General features: G+C 49.7%; 2 protein-coding genes across 6 annotated transcripts in view; both read left to right on the top strand.

Moving 5' to 3' along the window:
• LOC147013203 (globoside alpha-1,3-N-acetylgalactosaminyltransferase 1-like) overlaps nucleotides 1-391 on the top strand; it is a 61,019-nt gene extending 60,628 nt beyond the window's left edge. For both annotated transcript variants that reach the window (XM_085854845.1, XM_085854844.1), the window contains one exon: nucleotides 1-391. This exon is cut by the window's left edge and continues 79 nt beyond it. In XM_085854845.1, coding sequence (XP_085710971.1) covers nucleotides 1-338 — 338 coding nt within the window. In that variant the 3' untranslated portion in view covers nucleotides 339-391.
• An 8,569-nt stretch (nucleotides 392-8,960) lies between these two features.
• Nucleotides 8,961-18,591, top strand: part of LOC147013202 (globoside alpha-1,3-N-acetylgalactosaminyltransferase 1-like) — a 71,025-nt gene continuing 61,394 nt past the window's right edge. For 2 of the 4 annotated variants that reach the window (XM_085854837.1, XM_085854835.1), the window contains exon 1: nucleotides 8,961-9,231. The gene's annotated coding sequence lies outside the window, so the exon portion shown is untranslated. The remainder of the gene's footprint in view (nucleotides 9,232-18,591) is intronic. The other 2 variants (XM_085854841.1, XM_085854840.1) reach the window with 2 other exon arrangements.

The raw sequence follows: 18,591 nt of genomic DNA, 5'->3' as shown, positions 1-18,591 counted from the left end.
TCCCATATGAGCGGCACTCTGCATCTCGTGCAAGCCTTACGTACACACAAGGAACCTTCTATTATGGTGGCGCATTCTATGGGGGGCATCCGGACACCGTCATCAAAATGCTTCATCACTGCTGGGCGGCCTTGCAGGATGACGTGACCCACGGTTTGGTCGCAATTTGGAATGAGGAATCACATTTGAATCGCTACCTTGCGTTGCAGCATCCACCATCACTTGTACTCTCTCCAGAGTATTGTTGGGCCTCCGACTGGGCCCTGCCACCGGAGGTGCGTTTGGCAAGAGTTTTGTCTGTTGCCAAGAACAATGCAGCACTGCATGCTGAGACATGATAGATTATGTAAATTACCATCAACATTGTGTTTTATTAAACTGGATGAAAGTATGTAATTGTATTGGAGAATAATATGCTTCTTGGCCAAGATTCTTTCCTTGCTGCACCTGAAGATCCGATGACTGAAAACAATTATGATTAGAAATATATGAGATAAAGCTATGGTGCCAGATGATGAGCCCCCAGGTTTGAAAGCACCCAAATGGCTAGTGGGGAGGATCAAAATGTTTTTGATGAGTACAGGACTGGCTATGATGATGGGACTAGATCAAACCAGCAAGGAAATGCAATTGCTGAGGTTGCCAGAACTGAACGTTGAACTCTGAGCTTCTCCAACGTTCACAAAATTGAGATATGGAATGTAAGGTCAATGAATCAGGAAAGAGAGAGAGAGGGAGATATTGGGACCATACTCTGTGCAGAGCACTGGTGCTGCTTACGCAGTCTCCTTGGCTATTGGGCACAATCCTGGATGTGTCACCACTCCGACAATACCAGCATGCTGGCACTCATTTTGCCAACCTCGGAAGGATGACAGGCCGAGTCAACCCCACCTGGTATTAATTCAACAGCTGAGCGGGATTTTAACTCAGGACCCAAGGATCCAAAGCCCACAACCCTAACCATTAAGCCAACACCGGGCATAATCAGGAAAGGTTAGATATAATAAGGGGAGAGACAGAGAGAGAGAGAGAAAGGACTGAAATTTTGCAGATAGACGGACCGAGAAGGACTGGTTTGGGGCGGTTTCAATCCGGAAATTACAAAGTGTTCTTTTCTGGTCAGGAAACCTACAAAAGAAATGGGGTGAAAATTATTTGCAATAATAAGCAAGCAGGAGGGGTGGAGGAGCTCGGAGAAGTGAAGAAGGGGGGAGCGAGGAAGGCAGGAAAAGTGAGGAGTTTGGGGTGGGGGGGTGGGGGGTGTGGGGAGAGCAAGGGTGATGGGAAGGGTGATGAGAGTGAGGACGGGGGAAATAGGAAAGGGGGGGGGGAAGGAGGTTTGGGAGGAACTGAGCATGATGGGAGGGGTTCTCGACTTCCGTTTGGCAGTGGAACTTGTGAAGGGTGGGGGTAGTAGGGGATTGAACAAAATGGGGTATGTGAAATGTTTATACAGCATGTGAGACTGCGGGAGATGTCCATGGGGGTGGAGAGGGGAGGGGGCTTTGGAGGAGGTAAACATGAGGAGAATGTGAGGGAAGGCAGTGTGATGGGAAGGGAAGGGAAGGCAGTGTGATGGAATGGTAAGGCAGCGTACCTGCTCTGCTTGTAAGAAAGGTAACTGCTCATAAGGGGAAGGGAAGGTAATCAAAATAATGACCAATTCCTGCACCGTAGTCCCAAGAAGGAAGCCAGACATAACAATACACACACACACACACATACATACAAACACACACATATAAACACACAAACACAGATATATATGATGTACTTGTAAGCACTTACAAAAGCCATTTTATTCGAAGTTGTAACTTTAACTTGTAATCAATTTACTGATTTCCCAACTGCCCGGATCATCAGCTGGGCACCGCTTTACATCGAGGTTTCGATCCTTTCAGCCCAGAACCTCTCCAAACGGCGGATCCACAACCCAGGTCGCAGGTCCACATCAGTAGATTACTAAACATCAATGGACATATTGTTGCGGGGCCGGGTATCGGCCGCGAGCACGACCGCTAGATGGAGCTGCAAGTCAGCCCGACCGATCCGCCGGAATGTTTCGGTCGTCGCCCTGGATAAGTCCGGAGCCGACGGGTCCTGTATCGGACCGAAGTTCGCCAATGGATAGACCACGTGGGATAGGGTCGATTGCCAATTTCAATTACCTAAATACCCATGTGATCCAAATACCGGGGAAATTCACCCTCGGCCGACTTTGTCCGAATCGAGTCGCGATCGCCGACTCGGATCTGGCGTAACCGAGCGGGATTACGAAAGTCGCGCCAGACCAAATGACAATTTACCGGCCCGAACTGCCGTACTAATTCTCAATCACGCATCATGCTCAGTCAAAGCAAGAATGGACACGAACGAGCTGAAAACATTTAACAAATGAGGGTTATTCATACAATAGGTGGGGAATGAGGGAAGCATGTAAGGGCAGAGCTAAATCGAATAATAGAAATGAAAATACAAATATATATAAATGTAGCAAAAGCACTTAACAGTTTTACTACTTACCAGACTGGCGCCACACACACACACACACACACACACACACACACACACACACACACACACACACACACACACACACACACACACACACACACACACACACACACACGAGAATCAGACCAATTGGTCTTTATTTGGATCTCCAGCCCAGAGGACAGTCGGGCTGAAGATCAGGGTAGCTGGCTACTTGGCCGCGAGCGCGCGGCTGGCATCCATTCCTTGCCGGAGCTCCGGTCACCCAAGGACGGACGAGCGCAGCCGAACCCAGTTGAGGTGAGTCGAGGTGATCGCCCAAGCTCGCGATCATTCGGAGGAGGAGGCGGCGGAGGCGGACGAGGACCTGGGCTGACGAGGACTGTGCCAAAATCTCTCCCTGTCCAAATCTACTTCCCGAAAATCTCTCCTCCTTCCTTCAAGGGAGAGTCCTCTTTTTATGTCCACTCGCCTTCTCATTGGTCGGAACCATCGTACGATTCCCTGGCCGCCCTCCATTGGACAGGCGCATGGTAGGTGGGGCAACTCCCACCCCCCTGGGCGGAGTCTTGAGCGGAGGCGTTTGTGGTTCCGCCCACCGCCTCACCTCTGACTGCGTGTCTAATGGCGATCGTGTTGAGTTGGAGACGGGGCAGGGAAGACGCCCGTTCCTTGCCGATTGGCGAAGGAGGGACGCCGTGCCTACGCTCGACTCCGCCCCCGCGCGCGCCTGCTGGCGATTGCGCGACGATTGCCGCGAGGGTCATGACGTCAGGATGGAAGTGAAGATGGCGTTGCTATCGTTGGTGTTGTTAAATAAAAGAAAACCTATTATTGGTGGACTATTAAAATAACTTTACAGCGCATTTACATTTATTCACCCATTAGACTAGGGGATGGAAGCTATCTATAAAACACATGCTTATCGAAATAACTGAGCTTTAGGAACCTGAATGTCTGTGAGCTCATGGCTTCCAGATTCGCAACAATATAACGTCAAAGTTGTATCCAGACAGTCAGTCAACACAGCAATGCAATATCGTCATTCGAACTTATTTAATTATGACTTTTATTTGAAGTATTAATACATTTGAATAACTTGAATCATACATTACTTTATGTGATAGTATATTAAGCGATAAACACTTTACCATGTGGGCATGTCCATTACACAGCTCCTCCATCGAACCAGAGACTCAAACTGTTATTCAATTATTCAAACTGTCATGAATAACCGATTTTAACATACTGCACTGTATAATCTAGCAACCACCAACAAATTATTTTAATGCTTATTTATCATGCATTTTATAAATAATATTTATTTATTTATTTTGTATCCACCGTCGAGGCTTGTATCATCATTTTGTATCCACTGTCAAGGCTGTCGAGGCTCGCTAACCACAGAAATGCACAACAGGGGGAGCAGGAGACAAGAGGGGCGGGAGAGGGAAGGAAAAAACAGTGGTGAACAGATCCATGAGGAGATTTGTGGAAGGGAGAGGGATGAGAGAGAGTGAGAGACCCAAAGGCTCAGCCTCATCACAGGATATACCAATGATCCTAAATGTCTTGGTTTCCACAGCGTGAAACCGAGAAAGGTAAGAGGCGGGAGTACCAGCCCAGAGGGGAGAGCAGTCTCCATCAGGCTGTGGACAAAAGCTTTGTTTATGGTCAGAAGCTCAGGTGTTGCCAAGGAAGAACTTTGCACGACGGAGGATGCCCAGTTGGTGACTGGCTTTGGAGGCCATCTTGGAAATGTGGCTTTCCCAGGAAAGATCATGGCAGATAGTGAGACCCAGAAGCTTCAATGAAAGGACTTCTTCACGAGGATTGTTAAGAAAGTAGATGGGGGGATTTTCCAGACGGTCCTTTCGGAGAGACATAGTGAGAGTGTGAGATTTGTTAGGGTTGAAAGACATGTTCCATGTGTAGGACCAGCTTGTAATTTTACCCAGATCTACAGAGAGTGAAGAGGCTGGTGCTTGCCGATCTGAGGGAATACAGATGGTACGGCAGAGGGTGGAGTCATCAGCAAAGAGATAAAGAGGGTTTTCCAGAGTCAGAAAGATCATTGATGAAAACCAGAAAAATAACAGGGCACAGAACAGCCTTGAGGAACTCCAGCCTGGAAAGTGTTGATGCATTTTCTCCGAAAATGACCATACTGGGTTTGAGGGTGATAAAATGAATAATACAATGTTGATTAATTAAAGCGTGATATTAAAATAAATGTAATAGAAAATGTGCTTCAACATGTATCCATTTAAAATTAACATAATCATATATTTCCTTTGTATGAAAAGATCACCTGACTATTAAAATTTATGAGCAGGCTGACCTCTTCCAGTAAGTTGAATTCAGTAAGAAGAATTGCCTATCATCTAAAAGCTATCGAAAAGAATTCTTATAAAAGACCGCATCAAGTTGGAATGTGGATCGAAGAAAGGGTCCAGATGTATTCACTCAGCCCTAATCGCTTCAAGATAATATATTTTCCCAGTCTGGGAGAAGCAGACTGACTTTTTACAATAGAAATTCATCAAAATGCCCAAAGGAGTTGAGGTTTGACATCATTCCAGCATTCTCTGCTGGGAAAGAGGATTAACATGTCTGGATTTGAAATGTATGTTACAACCATACACCCATGTCAGGCTGGGGCTGCATGAAGGCCGAAGATATGCTTCACCTGGAGGGTGTCAAGACCTGACAAAGTTGGTGCCAGCATCATGAAAAAAGTAAAAAATACTGTGTCTCACTGAACACTATATAAGAGGCTAAGATTCTCCATGTATTTCAGAGATCTGGAGCAACTCTTTGTCCAGGTCCTCCATATGCATATGAGTGTTTGTTTGTGTTATTTGTTGATGTTGTTTATTAAATAAATGTTCAATTGTACAGATGACTTAGAAATTTCTTCGACAACAGGAAGAGGGGATGAGAGAATTCCATTAAGGGTCACACGTTGGCTGTGACGGGAGAGAAAGTCTGTGAGCCATGAGTGGAGATGCCCTTGGATACCATAGGAAGAGAGTTTGATGAGCATGGCAAGGTGCCAGACCGTATTGAAGGCACGCGATATGTCAAGGGATATGGTTCTGATTTCATGTCTGGCATTGAGGACCTCCATCCATTGTTGGAAGAGCAGAAGAAGCATATCCAGGGTAGAGTGACCTGGTCTGAAACCAAATTGATGATCAGAAATCAAGCCATTGGAGAAGAGGAAGGATTTGATGTCTGAAGCGATGATGGATTCCATAACCTTGCTGATGATTGGGAGAAGGCTGATTGATCTGAAGTTCCAGGGATCTGTTTTTGCACCTTTCTTATGCAGGGCGGTAATGTTTGCTGATTTCCAAGCAGATGGCAGATTACCTTGAGCAAATGAGAGGGTGAATAGAATGGAGAGAGTGTGAGCAAGAGCAGAGGAGCAGGTTTTTAGGGCACGTGGGCTGATGCGGCTGGACCAGTTGCAGAATGCGAGACGAGGTTTGACAGCAAACTCTCAAACCTTGTCAGGAGAAAAGGACACAGAGTCCAGGAACAGCTGGGTGCGACTGGGTAAGGTGGGTATGGAAAGCGATGGGCTTGGGACACAATATTTAGAACCAAGCACAGAGTTTAGGCATTCAGCCTTTTCACGTGCGGCATCAGCAGTACGGCTATTTGAGGTAAGGGAGGGGATGGAGGGGGGAACATACACCAGAAAGAGACTGAACTGGATGCCACCAGGATTTGGAGGAGGGAGAAAGGTTTGAGAGTTCAGAAGAGATGGGAAAGATGTTGTTTTCTGGCTCTCCTGAAGGTAGACGCACACTTGTTCCAACCTTTGTGGAAGGAACTGAGATTGCCTTCAGTTGGATTAGCCTTCCATGAGGCGAGGGCAACTTGTTTCAGGGCAACTGCCTCGCCACAAGCTTCTGTGTACCATGGGCAGGAGGAAGAGTTGGACAACTGAAGATGAGATTGGATAAATATGTGCATGACAGAGAGCAAGTTTCCATGAAATAATTTCCAGGATGAGTGTATGTTGGAGAAAGTAGCGATGGGAGACCAGTCTTGAAGTTTGATGGCTGCTTGGTGGCCCTGCCAGTCGGCCTGCGTGAAATGCCAGACTCGACGGCGCCAAGGTGGTTCTCTAATAACAGCCAGAGAGATGTTTACTTTGACAAGCATGTCGTCAGAAGATCCGATTGGAGCGGAGGAAGAACAGCAGATATTTCCAGGGAAATTTGTCAAAATCAGATCCAGAAGAGATGGAGGCAGTTGCCCTGTCATGAAGAGATGGAGGCAGTTGCCCTGACTCCTCCTGAGTGAGGAGGGATTAGGAGGAATAATTTTAGTGTTATTGAAAGAGTTGGTTGAGATCCAGGTCGGGAAGTTGACTGATTGAGTCAGTTCCAATGAGTCAGAGAAGTCTTTTGCTGAAGTGCCATGGCAGGTGAGAGAGGTACCCACACCTAGCCAACTGGCATGATGACAATTGAAGTCTGTTTGGTGGATGGTGCAACATACAAGTAAACGTGAGGTGGGAGTGGAAGGGAAGCCATAGCCAGAGGTATTCCTGTGGGTGTTGGGGAGTGGGACAGTGCATGATGAGTGAGGAATAGTCTTTGATGAAGAGAGCAACTCCACCGCCAGAACAAGGCTCAGGTCTGTCATATCGGAGGAAGGAGTAACCGGAGAGAGATAATAGGCAGTCAGAGATGTTTTGAAGAAGGAAAGTTTCTGTTAAGCAGATTATGTCTGATTTGTCAGTGGCAACCTGTATGGAAAGATGTCAAGTTAGAGCGAAGGCCCCAGATGTTTGAGGTCCACACTTTTAAGAAAGAGGGAGGGAAGAAGTTTTTGGTGCAAATGAGGGAGTAGGAGGGTAGGAGGGTTATTGAAAGAGTGTGAGGGATTGCAGAAGAGCTTGGGGAGAGGGCCGGATGAGGAGGAGAAAAGGCTCGGTAGTGATGGGTCGAGGTCCTGTTGGGAGTAAAAAGAGAGGGGGAAAAGGGCAGTTGAAGATTGGAGGAGATGGAGTGATGAGGTGGAAGAGAGAAGGTGAGGGAAGGAGGCAGCTTTGTGGATGTGAGGGGGGCAACTTTTGGAAGGGGGAGTGAGGGAGAAGATTTGAGGGATAAGGGTGAGAGGGAAGAGTTGAGGGAGAAGGGTGAGAGGGAGTTTTTGAGAAAGGTGAGAGAGAAGCTTGGAGGGGTGAGAGGGAGGGAGAGATGATGAGAACAGGCATGACCAAGGTGCAGGAGGGCGATGAGAAAGGTGGGTCGAGAGGAAGAATGAGACTTGGTAGTGGTATGGTGAAGAAGGGAGCGGGCATGGGGAGGTACAAGATTTGAGGGGTTGGGAAGAGGGGGAGTTTTGCTGAGAGGAAGGAAGGACCATGTTTGACATGTTGAGGAGTGTAATGATTGAGAGAGTGAGATATCTGTTTGGTTAGAATGGAGCCCACAGATGTAAGAACACCAAACAGTTTGGGCCAATAGAGGAGGAGCTGATATTGAAGCAGAAGACAGTGAAGAGGTGCCAAGAGTGGAGGTAGGATGAGGGGCAAGATGGGAGGGGTTTGGAGAGGGGATAACAGGTGAGGGTTTAGGAGGAGGTAGATTTAAGAAGGTGGAGTGAAATGGTACTGGACGATTGAGGGAACATGAACATACATTGCAAACTGGGATTTTAAACTTGTTTGAGTCAGAGATGTGGTTAAAGACATAACATGAGGGATGCAATAAAGGTGAATTAAGGGAATGGAGAAGAGAAACGTTGTAACAGTGGGACTTTTTCGACACAGGATGTTGGAAAGATCGAATTGAATAGTCTTTTGAAGTAGAAAAAGGGTAGTGAATTATGATACAATACTGAGAACCAACCACACGTGTGAAAGTGGAAGTTGTGACATTTTTAGACATTTTTTCTTTTGTTCTTTTTATATCTTGGTAAAGATTATGTAACATTAGTTCAGGATACCGAGAAATAACCGCAAATATGTACACGCAGATCATTTGATCGCAGATGACTCTCGAGAGCAAAACAGGAAAGTGGCTGGAGAGAGAAATTACTTACCTTTGGTAGAACTAAAATCCCCTGGATTAGTCTTCCTGTGAGTTTAGAACCTCAAGAGTAGTTGGTAAATCCAACACCAGAACCAGGGGATTATGACAAAACAAAACTGTTATAAATGAGAAACCAGCAGTTTCACCCTCACCAGTAGGCAGTAAGGAGGCAACCATAACACTAACACCTGTCAGAGGGTCCACTAGAGTGTCTAAACCTCCATCCTGGCTAGATCTGTATGTCGTGGTTCAACTGGAATTGTAAAACAGTGGGTTGGGTAGTTTTTGTGAGAAAAGAAAATTCTGATGTTTCAGCACACTTTGTGTTTATTAGAGGTCCAAGGTTCAGAAACATTGTTGAGGTTATCTTCAGTTGATTGAGCTTGTGAAGGAAGGAAGTTACATAAGGAAATGTTCCTTTTCTATGTAAATTGTAACAACTGTTGTGAAAACAATAACTGAAGAGATTAATGGATTCGACGGTTTGGCGTTCATGGTGTAATACGAATGCGACATCAGAATTGTATTTACCTATTTAGGAGGGAGGAGTGCAGTGTTGTGTTTAATGACGTCATGACGTGGCGGGGAAGGTCGCGCGTGGGTAGAATAAACCGGTCCTGCTCTGGAGTCCTTCACTCGGGCCGGCTCCTTCACCCAAACACGGACGTCAACCTGGTTGGTCAGTATGTTTAACAAATATTTCCTGAACTGTTCTCTAACAAATTAGTCAGCCTGAGTTAACTATAAACGATAACTGTTTATTGGACCATTGCCTGACTGACACCCGAGGTTAACCGATACTTGTCTGAGTTCCTATGAAGCTTGAGGATCCAGAAAAGCTGAGGAATGCAACGATTTACATGTTTACATTTAATATCGAAATTATTAACTCAAACTTCCTGATGCTCAGAGATAATATCTTGCAGTGACTTGTGACAAGGAACAGATGCGCTATTTCCGATACAAGTGAAAGTAACCGGATCAATGCCGAACTGTCGAAATTAAACCTCCACATAAAACATTTTACAAACCACAGCAGGCAGTGTGAGGGGGGAAGGCAGTGTGAGGGGAAGAGAAGGACATGTGAGGAGGGGGAGTGCAACGGGAAGAGAAGGACATGTGAGGAGAAGAGAAGACAGTGTGAGGGGAAGAAAAGACTGTGAGGAGAAGAGAAGGAAATGTGAGGGGAAGATATGGCAATGTGAGGGGGGGGAGGCAGTGTGAGGGGAACAGAAGGACATGTGAGGGGAAGAGAAGGAAATGTTAGGGGAACAGAAGGACATGTGAGGGGAAAAGAAGGCAATGTGAGGGGGGAGTGTGAGGGGAAGAGAACGACATGTGAGGAGGGGAGGAAGTGTGAGGGGAAGAGAAGGACATGTGAGGGGAAAAGAAGGCAATGTAAGGGGGTAGTGTGAGGGGAAGACAACGACATGTGAGGGGGAGGCAGTGTGAGGGGGAAGTGTGAGTGGAAGAGAAGGACATGTGAGGGGGAGTTTGAGGAGAAGAGAAGACAGTGTGAGGGGAAGAAAAGACAGTGTGAGGAGGGGGGTCAGTGTGAGGGGAAAAGAAGGCAATGTGAGGTGGGGGAGGGAAAGCAGCGTGAGGGGAAGAGAAGGCAGTGTGAGGGGGTGAGGGATGGCAGTGTGAGGAGGGGGAGGCAGTGTGAGGGGAAGGGAAGGAAGTGAGAGGAGGGGGGAGGCAGTGTGAGGGGAAGAGAAGGCAGTGTGAGGAGGAGGGGAGGCAGTGTGAGGGGAAGAGAAGGCAGTGTGAGGGGAAGAGAAGGCAGTGTGAGGAGGGGGGCAGTGTGAGGGGAAGAGAAGATAAGGCAGCTTGAGGGGAAGAGAAGGCAGTGTGAGGGGAAGGGAAGGGCAATAAAACATGGCCAAACAGCAACATTTTCTTTTTAACCGCCGGGTTCGATATATAACTGGGTGGGAGCATTTATTACCCATGCTATGTAGCTGGCGAAGACCTGCCTGCATGCATGCATGCTCGCACATGCAGCGACCTTTGCACCCCTCTGGTCGGCTCAAACCGAATCTGATTCGTACATGCTACAGTACTGGGAAGCAGTTTTAAATTCAAAACTAAACCTGCAATCCCCTTATCAGAGGGAGAGGCGTGGAGGAACAAGTAGGGTGTTGAGAGAGGGAGAGTGGTAAGAGAGGAATAGTGGTGAGAGAGAGCGAGAGATGGAGTGGGGTGAGAGAGGGGAGAGAGAGCGGAGAGGAAATAGAGGCGAGGAGAAAGAGAGGATAGGGGAGGGGAAAGAAAGGTGAGCACAAAGAGAAGGGAGGGGGAGACAAAAGTGAGGAGGGGAAAGATGCGAGGCAGGAGACAAGAGGGAGAAGGCAGAAAAGGTAAGGGGAGACAAGAGTGAGGAGGGGGAGATGAGAGTGAGGAGGGGGAGATGGGAGGGGGAGACAAGAGTGAGGAGGGGAGATGGGAGGGGGAGACAAGAGTGAGGAGGGGAGATGGGAGGGGGAGACAAGAGTGAAGATGGGAGATGAGAGGAGGGAGACAAGAGTAAGGAGGGGGGATGGGAGGGGTGAGACAAGAGTGAGGAGGGGGAGATGGGAGGGGGAGACAAGAGTGAGGAGGGGGAGATGGGAGGGGGAGACAAGAGTGAGGAGGGGGAGATGGGAGGGGAGAGACAAGAGTGAGGAGGGGGAGATGGGAGGGGGGAGACAAGAGTGAGGAGGGAGAGATGGGAGGGGGGTCAAGAGTGAAGCGGTGGAGATGGGAGGGGAAGAGCAGAGGGGGGAGTCCGGCAGATGTGAAGTCCAGTTTAACGGCCATCACACACATTGATGAATCGCTCCGCCTGTGAAACACCAGGATGACAGTTGAAAGCTGGATCAAGTTTCGAACCCAGGCTAGACAGCTTAGAGTGAGCATGCGTATCTCTCGGCTATACTGCCGTGTTGTGGTGATTCATTGCTTTGTAACAACTGAAAACATTTTTACTCATTGTAATCATCTGATTTATTTTGCCGTCCTTACTCCTGAAATGAGCCCACAGAGAACCGAGCCACCAAATCACAATCAAAGCATGAAGAGCACTCACCTGAGTGGCAAACCACTAAAGCAAGTACTCCAACAAAACAGTTGAAGAAACTTTAAAAAATAAAATGTTTAAATTTTTTATGTGTATCTATCTTTCTATGCCGAAGTGACTAGTGATATAGTGAAAGAAGATCGTACAAAAAGGGGAAACGTGGTGTAAAATAAAGTTGCACTTTTTCAGCGAGCGAACCACTGCGTGATTTACCGCACATCCAAACGCACATTAATGGGCCCTGAACTTTGTTCAGGTCGATAAATATATTCAGTGCCAGTGTGAATATGGTAGAGCACTGATCAAGTTGCTTAATCACTCAAACAAGCACTCCAACAAAACGGTGGATAATGAACGGCTGGCTTGACAAGCGATTCACGATTGCGGTATGTTATATGGATATATATATATATATATATATATATATATATACATAAATTAACACTATTTTTTAAACAGTCATAACTACTGTGGAAGTCAATAAAGAAGTTTACATTTTGAAATTCGGTTGAGAATAAGAGATTCTTGAGGTTGTGGAATGTGCAGAAATTAAATAAAGCCATGAATGTTGGCGTTTCCAGGTGTTTATAAGTATTGCAATGTATCCAGTGATTCATAGGTATGATGATCAAGCATTCGATGATATGAGTGAGGAAAGTGAAAAAACTAAAATATCATTGAGAAATCATTGCAGCCTGTTCCAAATCAAGGCATTGCTGGACAGGCCATAAACAATGGCGAATTAAGACCCCAGCAAGGGCAGCTAGGTGACTGAGGATGCAATTGATAAAGGATAATAAATAAGGCTGTTAATTATTTTCAAAAGAGGTGTTTAAATTAACCCAAACACTAAATTTTCATTTATGCACTACCTTGGAGTTCCCTTCATATGCATGCAAAGTTTGGGGCTGCTAGGTTTCATAGTTTTGGAGTAAAGGAGGAGACGGACAGGCACACACTGACATCTATTAATATACTCACAAATACAACCTAGTTTTGTCATAACTCGCCCACAACTTTTTGATATATCATGATATATATCTATGTATATATATATATATATATATATATATATATATATATATATATATATATATATATATATATATATATATATATATATATATATATTGTTGCGGATTCGCGCCCGCCGGCGTGCGAACGGCCACGTAACTCGAATCGCGGCACGTCGCCCACCGGACGGACAATCCAGTCGTGACCCTCTCGGACTAACGCCGGGAACTAGTCACGGGTGGACCTTTCGGTCTCACCACGATCGTGCCAATCGGCCCCCGCGTGGGATAGGGTTTCTCGCCAAATTCGACCTACCTAAGTACCCACACGGAGGGTAGACCGGGCGATCGCACCTCGCCGCAGGTCGACTTCGGACACGGGCCACTTTAAGCGACCCGTTCCGTACTATCGGGATAACCGAGCGGTGTTATCGTCGGCCTCGACGGTTCGATTAATTATCGGGCGTTTTAGCCCACGACCAACCCTTTACGTGAAGTAAGATGGAGATTCAATAGAGGAAAAGACGAAGCGAAACGGGAAAACAGTTCAACATAAAGCACATGTATTTCGCGATGAACGGAAAGCACACATATACAATTACACCAAAAGCAAATATAAAAGAAGCAGAAACACACAATAATGCACAAAAAGCAAATGCAACAATGCAGATCTAACCGACTACCGAGCACACGGCAACACTTATACAGTTTTACTTCACAGACGGCGCCGACAACACATATACCCAAAGCAAAAGAAAAAGGGGACCACCCTCCACTATGAGGAGGCAGACGGCCTGGGGCCGAGACCGCGTCGAGCCTACCCGTCTGGTGATGAGCTGCAAAATGGCGGTGGCGCCCCGACTCCGTGGGCCTCGCTGGGACTGCCTGGTATGGGGTGGGAACGGGGCCCCCTTCTCGCACTATCTTAGCGCGGGGGGAAAGAGGAGGGGGTTGTTGATGCTCGGGGGAAGGAGGATATCTCCCTGTCTCGGGTCCCGCGACGAGCGTCTCCACCACGACCTTGGTCGCGTTGCTGGCCTCTCCCCTCCGCAGCTCCCCGACTCTGACACGAGCACCCCCTCGACCGCCTTCGCCGCCGCCACCTCTCCACAGCTCCGTCCAACCGCCTTCTCCGACTCCTCTCTTGACTCGTCCCAACTCTTCACTCACTCCGAACTCTTAACTCTCTCCCCTCCGAACTCTTAACTGTTTGGCGAGCACGGCCCCTTATATGCCCCGTGGCCTCGCTCCTTCACCTTCGACCCTTTACCTCCGACCCTTCACCTCTAACTGGCTCCCCATTGGACCGTGGAAAAGTGGGCGTGAATGCTTTCTGATCCATGAATTTGCATATAGCGACCACACTCCAACGCCCCTGGAGGCGGGGCCAAATCGCCCCACGCTCGCCTATAGGACGGAACAGAAGTGGGCGTGAGTCGTTTTTGATCCGTTTTCTTCAGAAAGGCTGTGATGTTTCTGCACACGTTGCTCGGTGCGCGCCCTGCACGAGTCCAGCATCGGTGCCCACAAGTGGCGCGGGAATGGCGGTGATGCGATGGTTGCGAGGGCGAGTTGTGACGGTAAAGGTCGTGGCTGTTAGCGTTGTTGTTGTTGTGAAGCGGCGTTGCGGCTGGTGGTTGTTGTGTGATGGCTGTTGAGACGTGGGTGGTGGTGGTAGTAATGGCGGCTGGTCCAAAATAAAGATAGTAAAAGAAAAACGGCTATCCTGAAGGGTCGCAGCCCGAGTGAATGACATTAATTCCCTCTAAACAACGGGTTTGGGCCTAACTACACATATACTTACAGAGATATCTCACCTAAGGGACCTGAATGGTGGTTTGCGAATTTCATCAACCACAACACTACCCCCTCCCCTTTTTACAGACTCGTCCCGAGTCGTCAAATTTTCGTGTGCCATCATGTGTAGTTTCCCCCTAGTACATTTTACCTACGGATCCCTGAGTGCGACATTCATGGTATTCGTGTCCCCAAAATAAATAACCTGAGGGGTGAGTAACTACCTAAACAAACTCACTCACACGGACGACTTAAATAAAATTGCCGGCGCTAAGACAGACATGCCGGGGGCACACTCATATTTACAGTACATCTTAACCTTAACTTACAAATTTTACACTAAACCATGGCCCAGGATCAATGAACTCTGCAAAAAGAAAGCAGTTAGCAGGGAGCCAGGCTGCTCGCATGCAGTGTCTGGCTCAAACAATGCAGGTGACAGGGAACGTGGCCGGCTGCTCACACGCAGTCCAAGGCCTTCCTTTTTGAACTGAACGCAGTGAACCACACGGTGCATGGGCTGCACAAACGCAGTCTCCGTGCCAGCTCAAGTGGCACACGCAATGAACACAACGAACGGATGGATGAACACAAACACGGTGCACGGGCCGCCACTGCAGGCCCGTGTTGTAGCTGCCAACAGGGCAGTTCTTGCAGCTTGCAAACTGTTGCTTTTACGATGATCCCGGCGCGCATGGAAATGAACAGGGGGGGGCAAAGCAAAATTGAACGGGGCTGGTGAACGTGGGCAGTGGGCATGGCATGGCAAAGGCAGCAGGCAAACACAGCCCGCAGAAGAAGGCCGCTGCAGGCAAACCCAGCCGGCAGATGAACTGGCCGGCACAGGCCTTGAAGCACAGCAGCTGCAGACGATCCAGCCGGCACAGGCCTTGCAGCAAAACAACAGCTGCCGATGAAGTGGGCCGGCCTTTGCCTTGCAGCAACGCAGCCAGCAGATGAAGCTGGCCAGCCTTTGCCGTTCAGTGGAGGTTGGTGGAGGGAGTGCGGTGGTGCTGGCCACTCGGAAGGCGGGCTCGGACCTACCCTACGGTCTCCCTCCCAACCTATCGCCTTTCCCTGTCACTGTCAAAACCCACTCCCTTAATTTGTCAAACCCCAATTTAGCCCCAACTTATTTTTTTATTTTTACTTCCCCACTATAAATCGTCCCCTAACCCCCTGTACTGTCCTTGTTCGGCTAACCTATCCTGTCACCGAGCCTACTCCCAACCCCTACGTTCCCTTCCCGGAGGGGAACAAGGGAGAGCTAGCGTCCTGTGTCGAGGCCCAATCCAAGCCTCAGAATGGCCTCCCCAGACTTCAGCGATCTAACCCAAAGTGGGTCCAGCGGCCCACAACGAGAGCGAGGGGATGGATGGTGCGGAGGGGTACACTTCCTATCTACCCTAACCATTTAACTGTTAAACTACCCCGGGGCTTTCAACAAGCGCCTCGCGCTTAAACTATTGGTTCTAACAACCCAGATTCCCGTCGCCTGTGTTGGTGTCCTCACAATTTCGGGCCTCGCCCCCCCCCCAATTTTCTCTCCGTGCCCTCACACGGTCTCATGGCTGGGACACGTGGCTCCCTTTGGCAGGCACGACCCTCTGCTGAATCTCCCGCTATGGCACCCTCGGGCACTACACTGCCTCCGAGCCTACCAGCTCCCTAAACACCGGGGAGTGCCCCCATGGCACCTCCCCTGAAACGCACACGTGGCAGGCTGGCTTCCCAGGCCCCTTTCCGAGGGTCACCCGTGCCCACAGCACTGCCCACGTGGCTAATGGCACCCCGGGCCCCCGCACCAAGCAGGCGCACCCGTGCCCACTACGCTATCCCGGCCCCCCATGGGCCCTTGGCCTACCACAGCCGACTAGCCTGGTGCCCGGGGTACCCACTCAGCGATACTCACCTTTCGCAGCCACGCTCCCAGCCCGTCAACAGGGCTCCTGCACCCCTCCAAACGGGTTTCGAGCCTACTTCCCCAACAACAACAAAACAACCTCCATTTTGTAAATTTGACTAACCCCCTAACTCACTCTACACTGACCCCGGGGGTCCCTTGGGCGGGAGTCACTCCTCCCCCCAATCACTCATCGCACCATGCATTCCCCATTCGCTCCACTCACACAGACCCGCTGGCCTCACTCACTCACCAAGCACATGCTTCCACTTCACTCACCAACTCTTCAACACACACACCACTGAACTCTGCCATCCTTCTAACTACCTCCCCTAACTAACTCGTGCTCCCACGTCGTCCCTTAAACTATAGCACGTTCCATTTAACACTACGTCGCTAAACTACACCCCCTTTACACATTCACAAGTCTGTCCATGTCCTCAAAATCAAAAAAATAACTTTCCCAACCTAAATGTCGCTACAATCCCTCTAACTAATCCATTCCACGGGCCCCATGAGGACTTACCCCTGCCCCATGGAGCCGGTCTAGCTAAGCTAACCCTTCCCCCTAACTAGTTTCCATCCTGTGCCCTGGTCAAGGGGGTCTTCCACCCCTTGCCCAGGAATCCTGTGCACCCGAAAGTGAGGCTTGCTCTTTTTTTTTTTTTTTTTTTTTTTTTTTTTTTTACATGCGCAGCACCAGCGCGGCAACTCACAGCTCGCGCACTTTGCACCTGCCCGTTACGTCATGCAGCTGCACGTGTACCTCGTCCCTCCTTGGACGGTACCATCCGGCAGGGATACCCCTCCTGCCGGATTCCAACCCCACGTGCAGCCATGACGTCACCGTGCGCATAAAAAAAACACAAGCCCCACGTCTCGAGGGGTTCCCCACGCGAACACATGTGCTTTGCCCGTTGGGGCTGAGCACACACGATCGCGTGGAGAACCCGTCCGGTCCAAATCCAAAATCCTGCCTAAACTTTGTCCGTCCGCGGGATCGGCAAATCCACCGCGTGCGTTTCCGGACCGGGACTTCACTCTCGCAAGCGAGCACGTGGGGGCCTCGTGCGTTGCACAGCACGGACCTCGTGCTCACTGCTGGGTGAACCCGGCACGGTCCCCGAAACAACTACAGCCGCTACTCGGCTTTCTTTCTTCTGTCGCCGTCGTCGTCGCCATTCAACACACGCACTCCCGCGTGTTACGACGCTAACACACCTCACCATTAAACTCACACCGGGAGACGCGGCTGCATGTTCACACATGCCCACCGACATCTCCCTTACATACCGCTCTCTCACACACACGGTCTCCCTTGCACTCGGCCGTTCACTCACGCATGCCATCTCCCTCGCACACGTGGCTCCACTCACTCGCGGCCTTCCACTCACTCGTGCCATTTCCCTCACACAAACCATACCACTCACACACGCGGGGGAACTCATCCGCGGTGCCTCACTCACACACGCGGGGGCACTCATCCGCGGTGCCTCACTCACACACGCGGGGGCACTCATCCGCGGTGCCTCACTCACACACGCGGGGGCACTCATCCGCGGTGCCTCACTCATACACCGTGCCTCACTCACACACGCGGGGGCACTCACCCGCGGTGCCTCATCCACACACCGTCCCTCACTCACACACGCGGGGGCACTCACCCGCGGTGCCTCATCCACACTGGCCGTTTCATCCACACACACGGCCTCTTCCACTTGCGGTGCCCCTTTTACACACGGCGTGCTGGGAAGCACGTACTCCGGCACAATCGCCACCATACCACTCACACACGGGGTCGCTTCCACACACGGGGACGCACTCACACCTTGCACCACACACACAGGGACAACCACACTGGGGATTCGTGTCCCCACAAGGGTCTCCGGGGCCTCTATACCCCCCAAGCTCTCCGTGCACCTGTCCACAGCACTCGTCCCCTCAACCTCGCAAAGCACGACCGAACTCAACTGGTCGTGACTCGCCTCAAGGGGGCATACTCCCTCCCCTCGTTCCTGGAGGAGGCCATCCAGCTGCTCGCACTGGGCCTCCACCCAGTCCACCAGCTCACCCCCATTGTCCTCCACTACCTCCGTGTGTGTGTGTGCGTCACTTACCCCGTCTTCATCGTGCAGTCTTCCCTCTATCGTTCCCATCTCCCGTGTCTCTGCCAACTCAGTCACCTCTTCACCCTTTACCTCCCTTGTCTCAACTATCATTTCCGTCTCTTCCCTTGTTATCTCCCTCGTGCACGTCTCCGTCACCCCA

This window comes from Eptatretus burgeri, chromosome 14, assembly GCF_056783735.1.
Source record: "Eptatretus burgeri isolate ZD-2024b chromosome 14, Ebu_testis_v1, whole genome shotgun sequence".
Lineage (NCBI taxonomy): Eukaryota > Metazoa > Chordata > Myxini > Myxiniformes > Myxinidae > Eptatretus > Eptatretus burgeri.
Note: the sequence above shows the minus strand (reverse complement) of the source record. Positions and strands in the feature narration are given on the sequence as shown.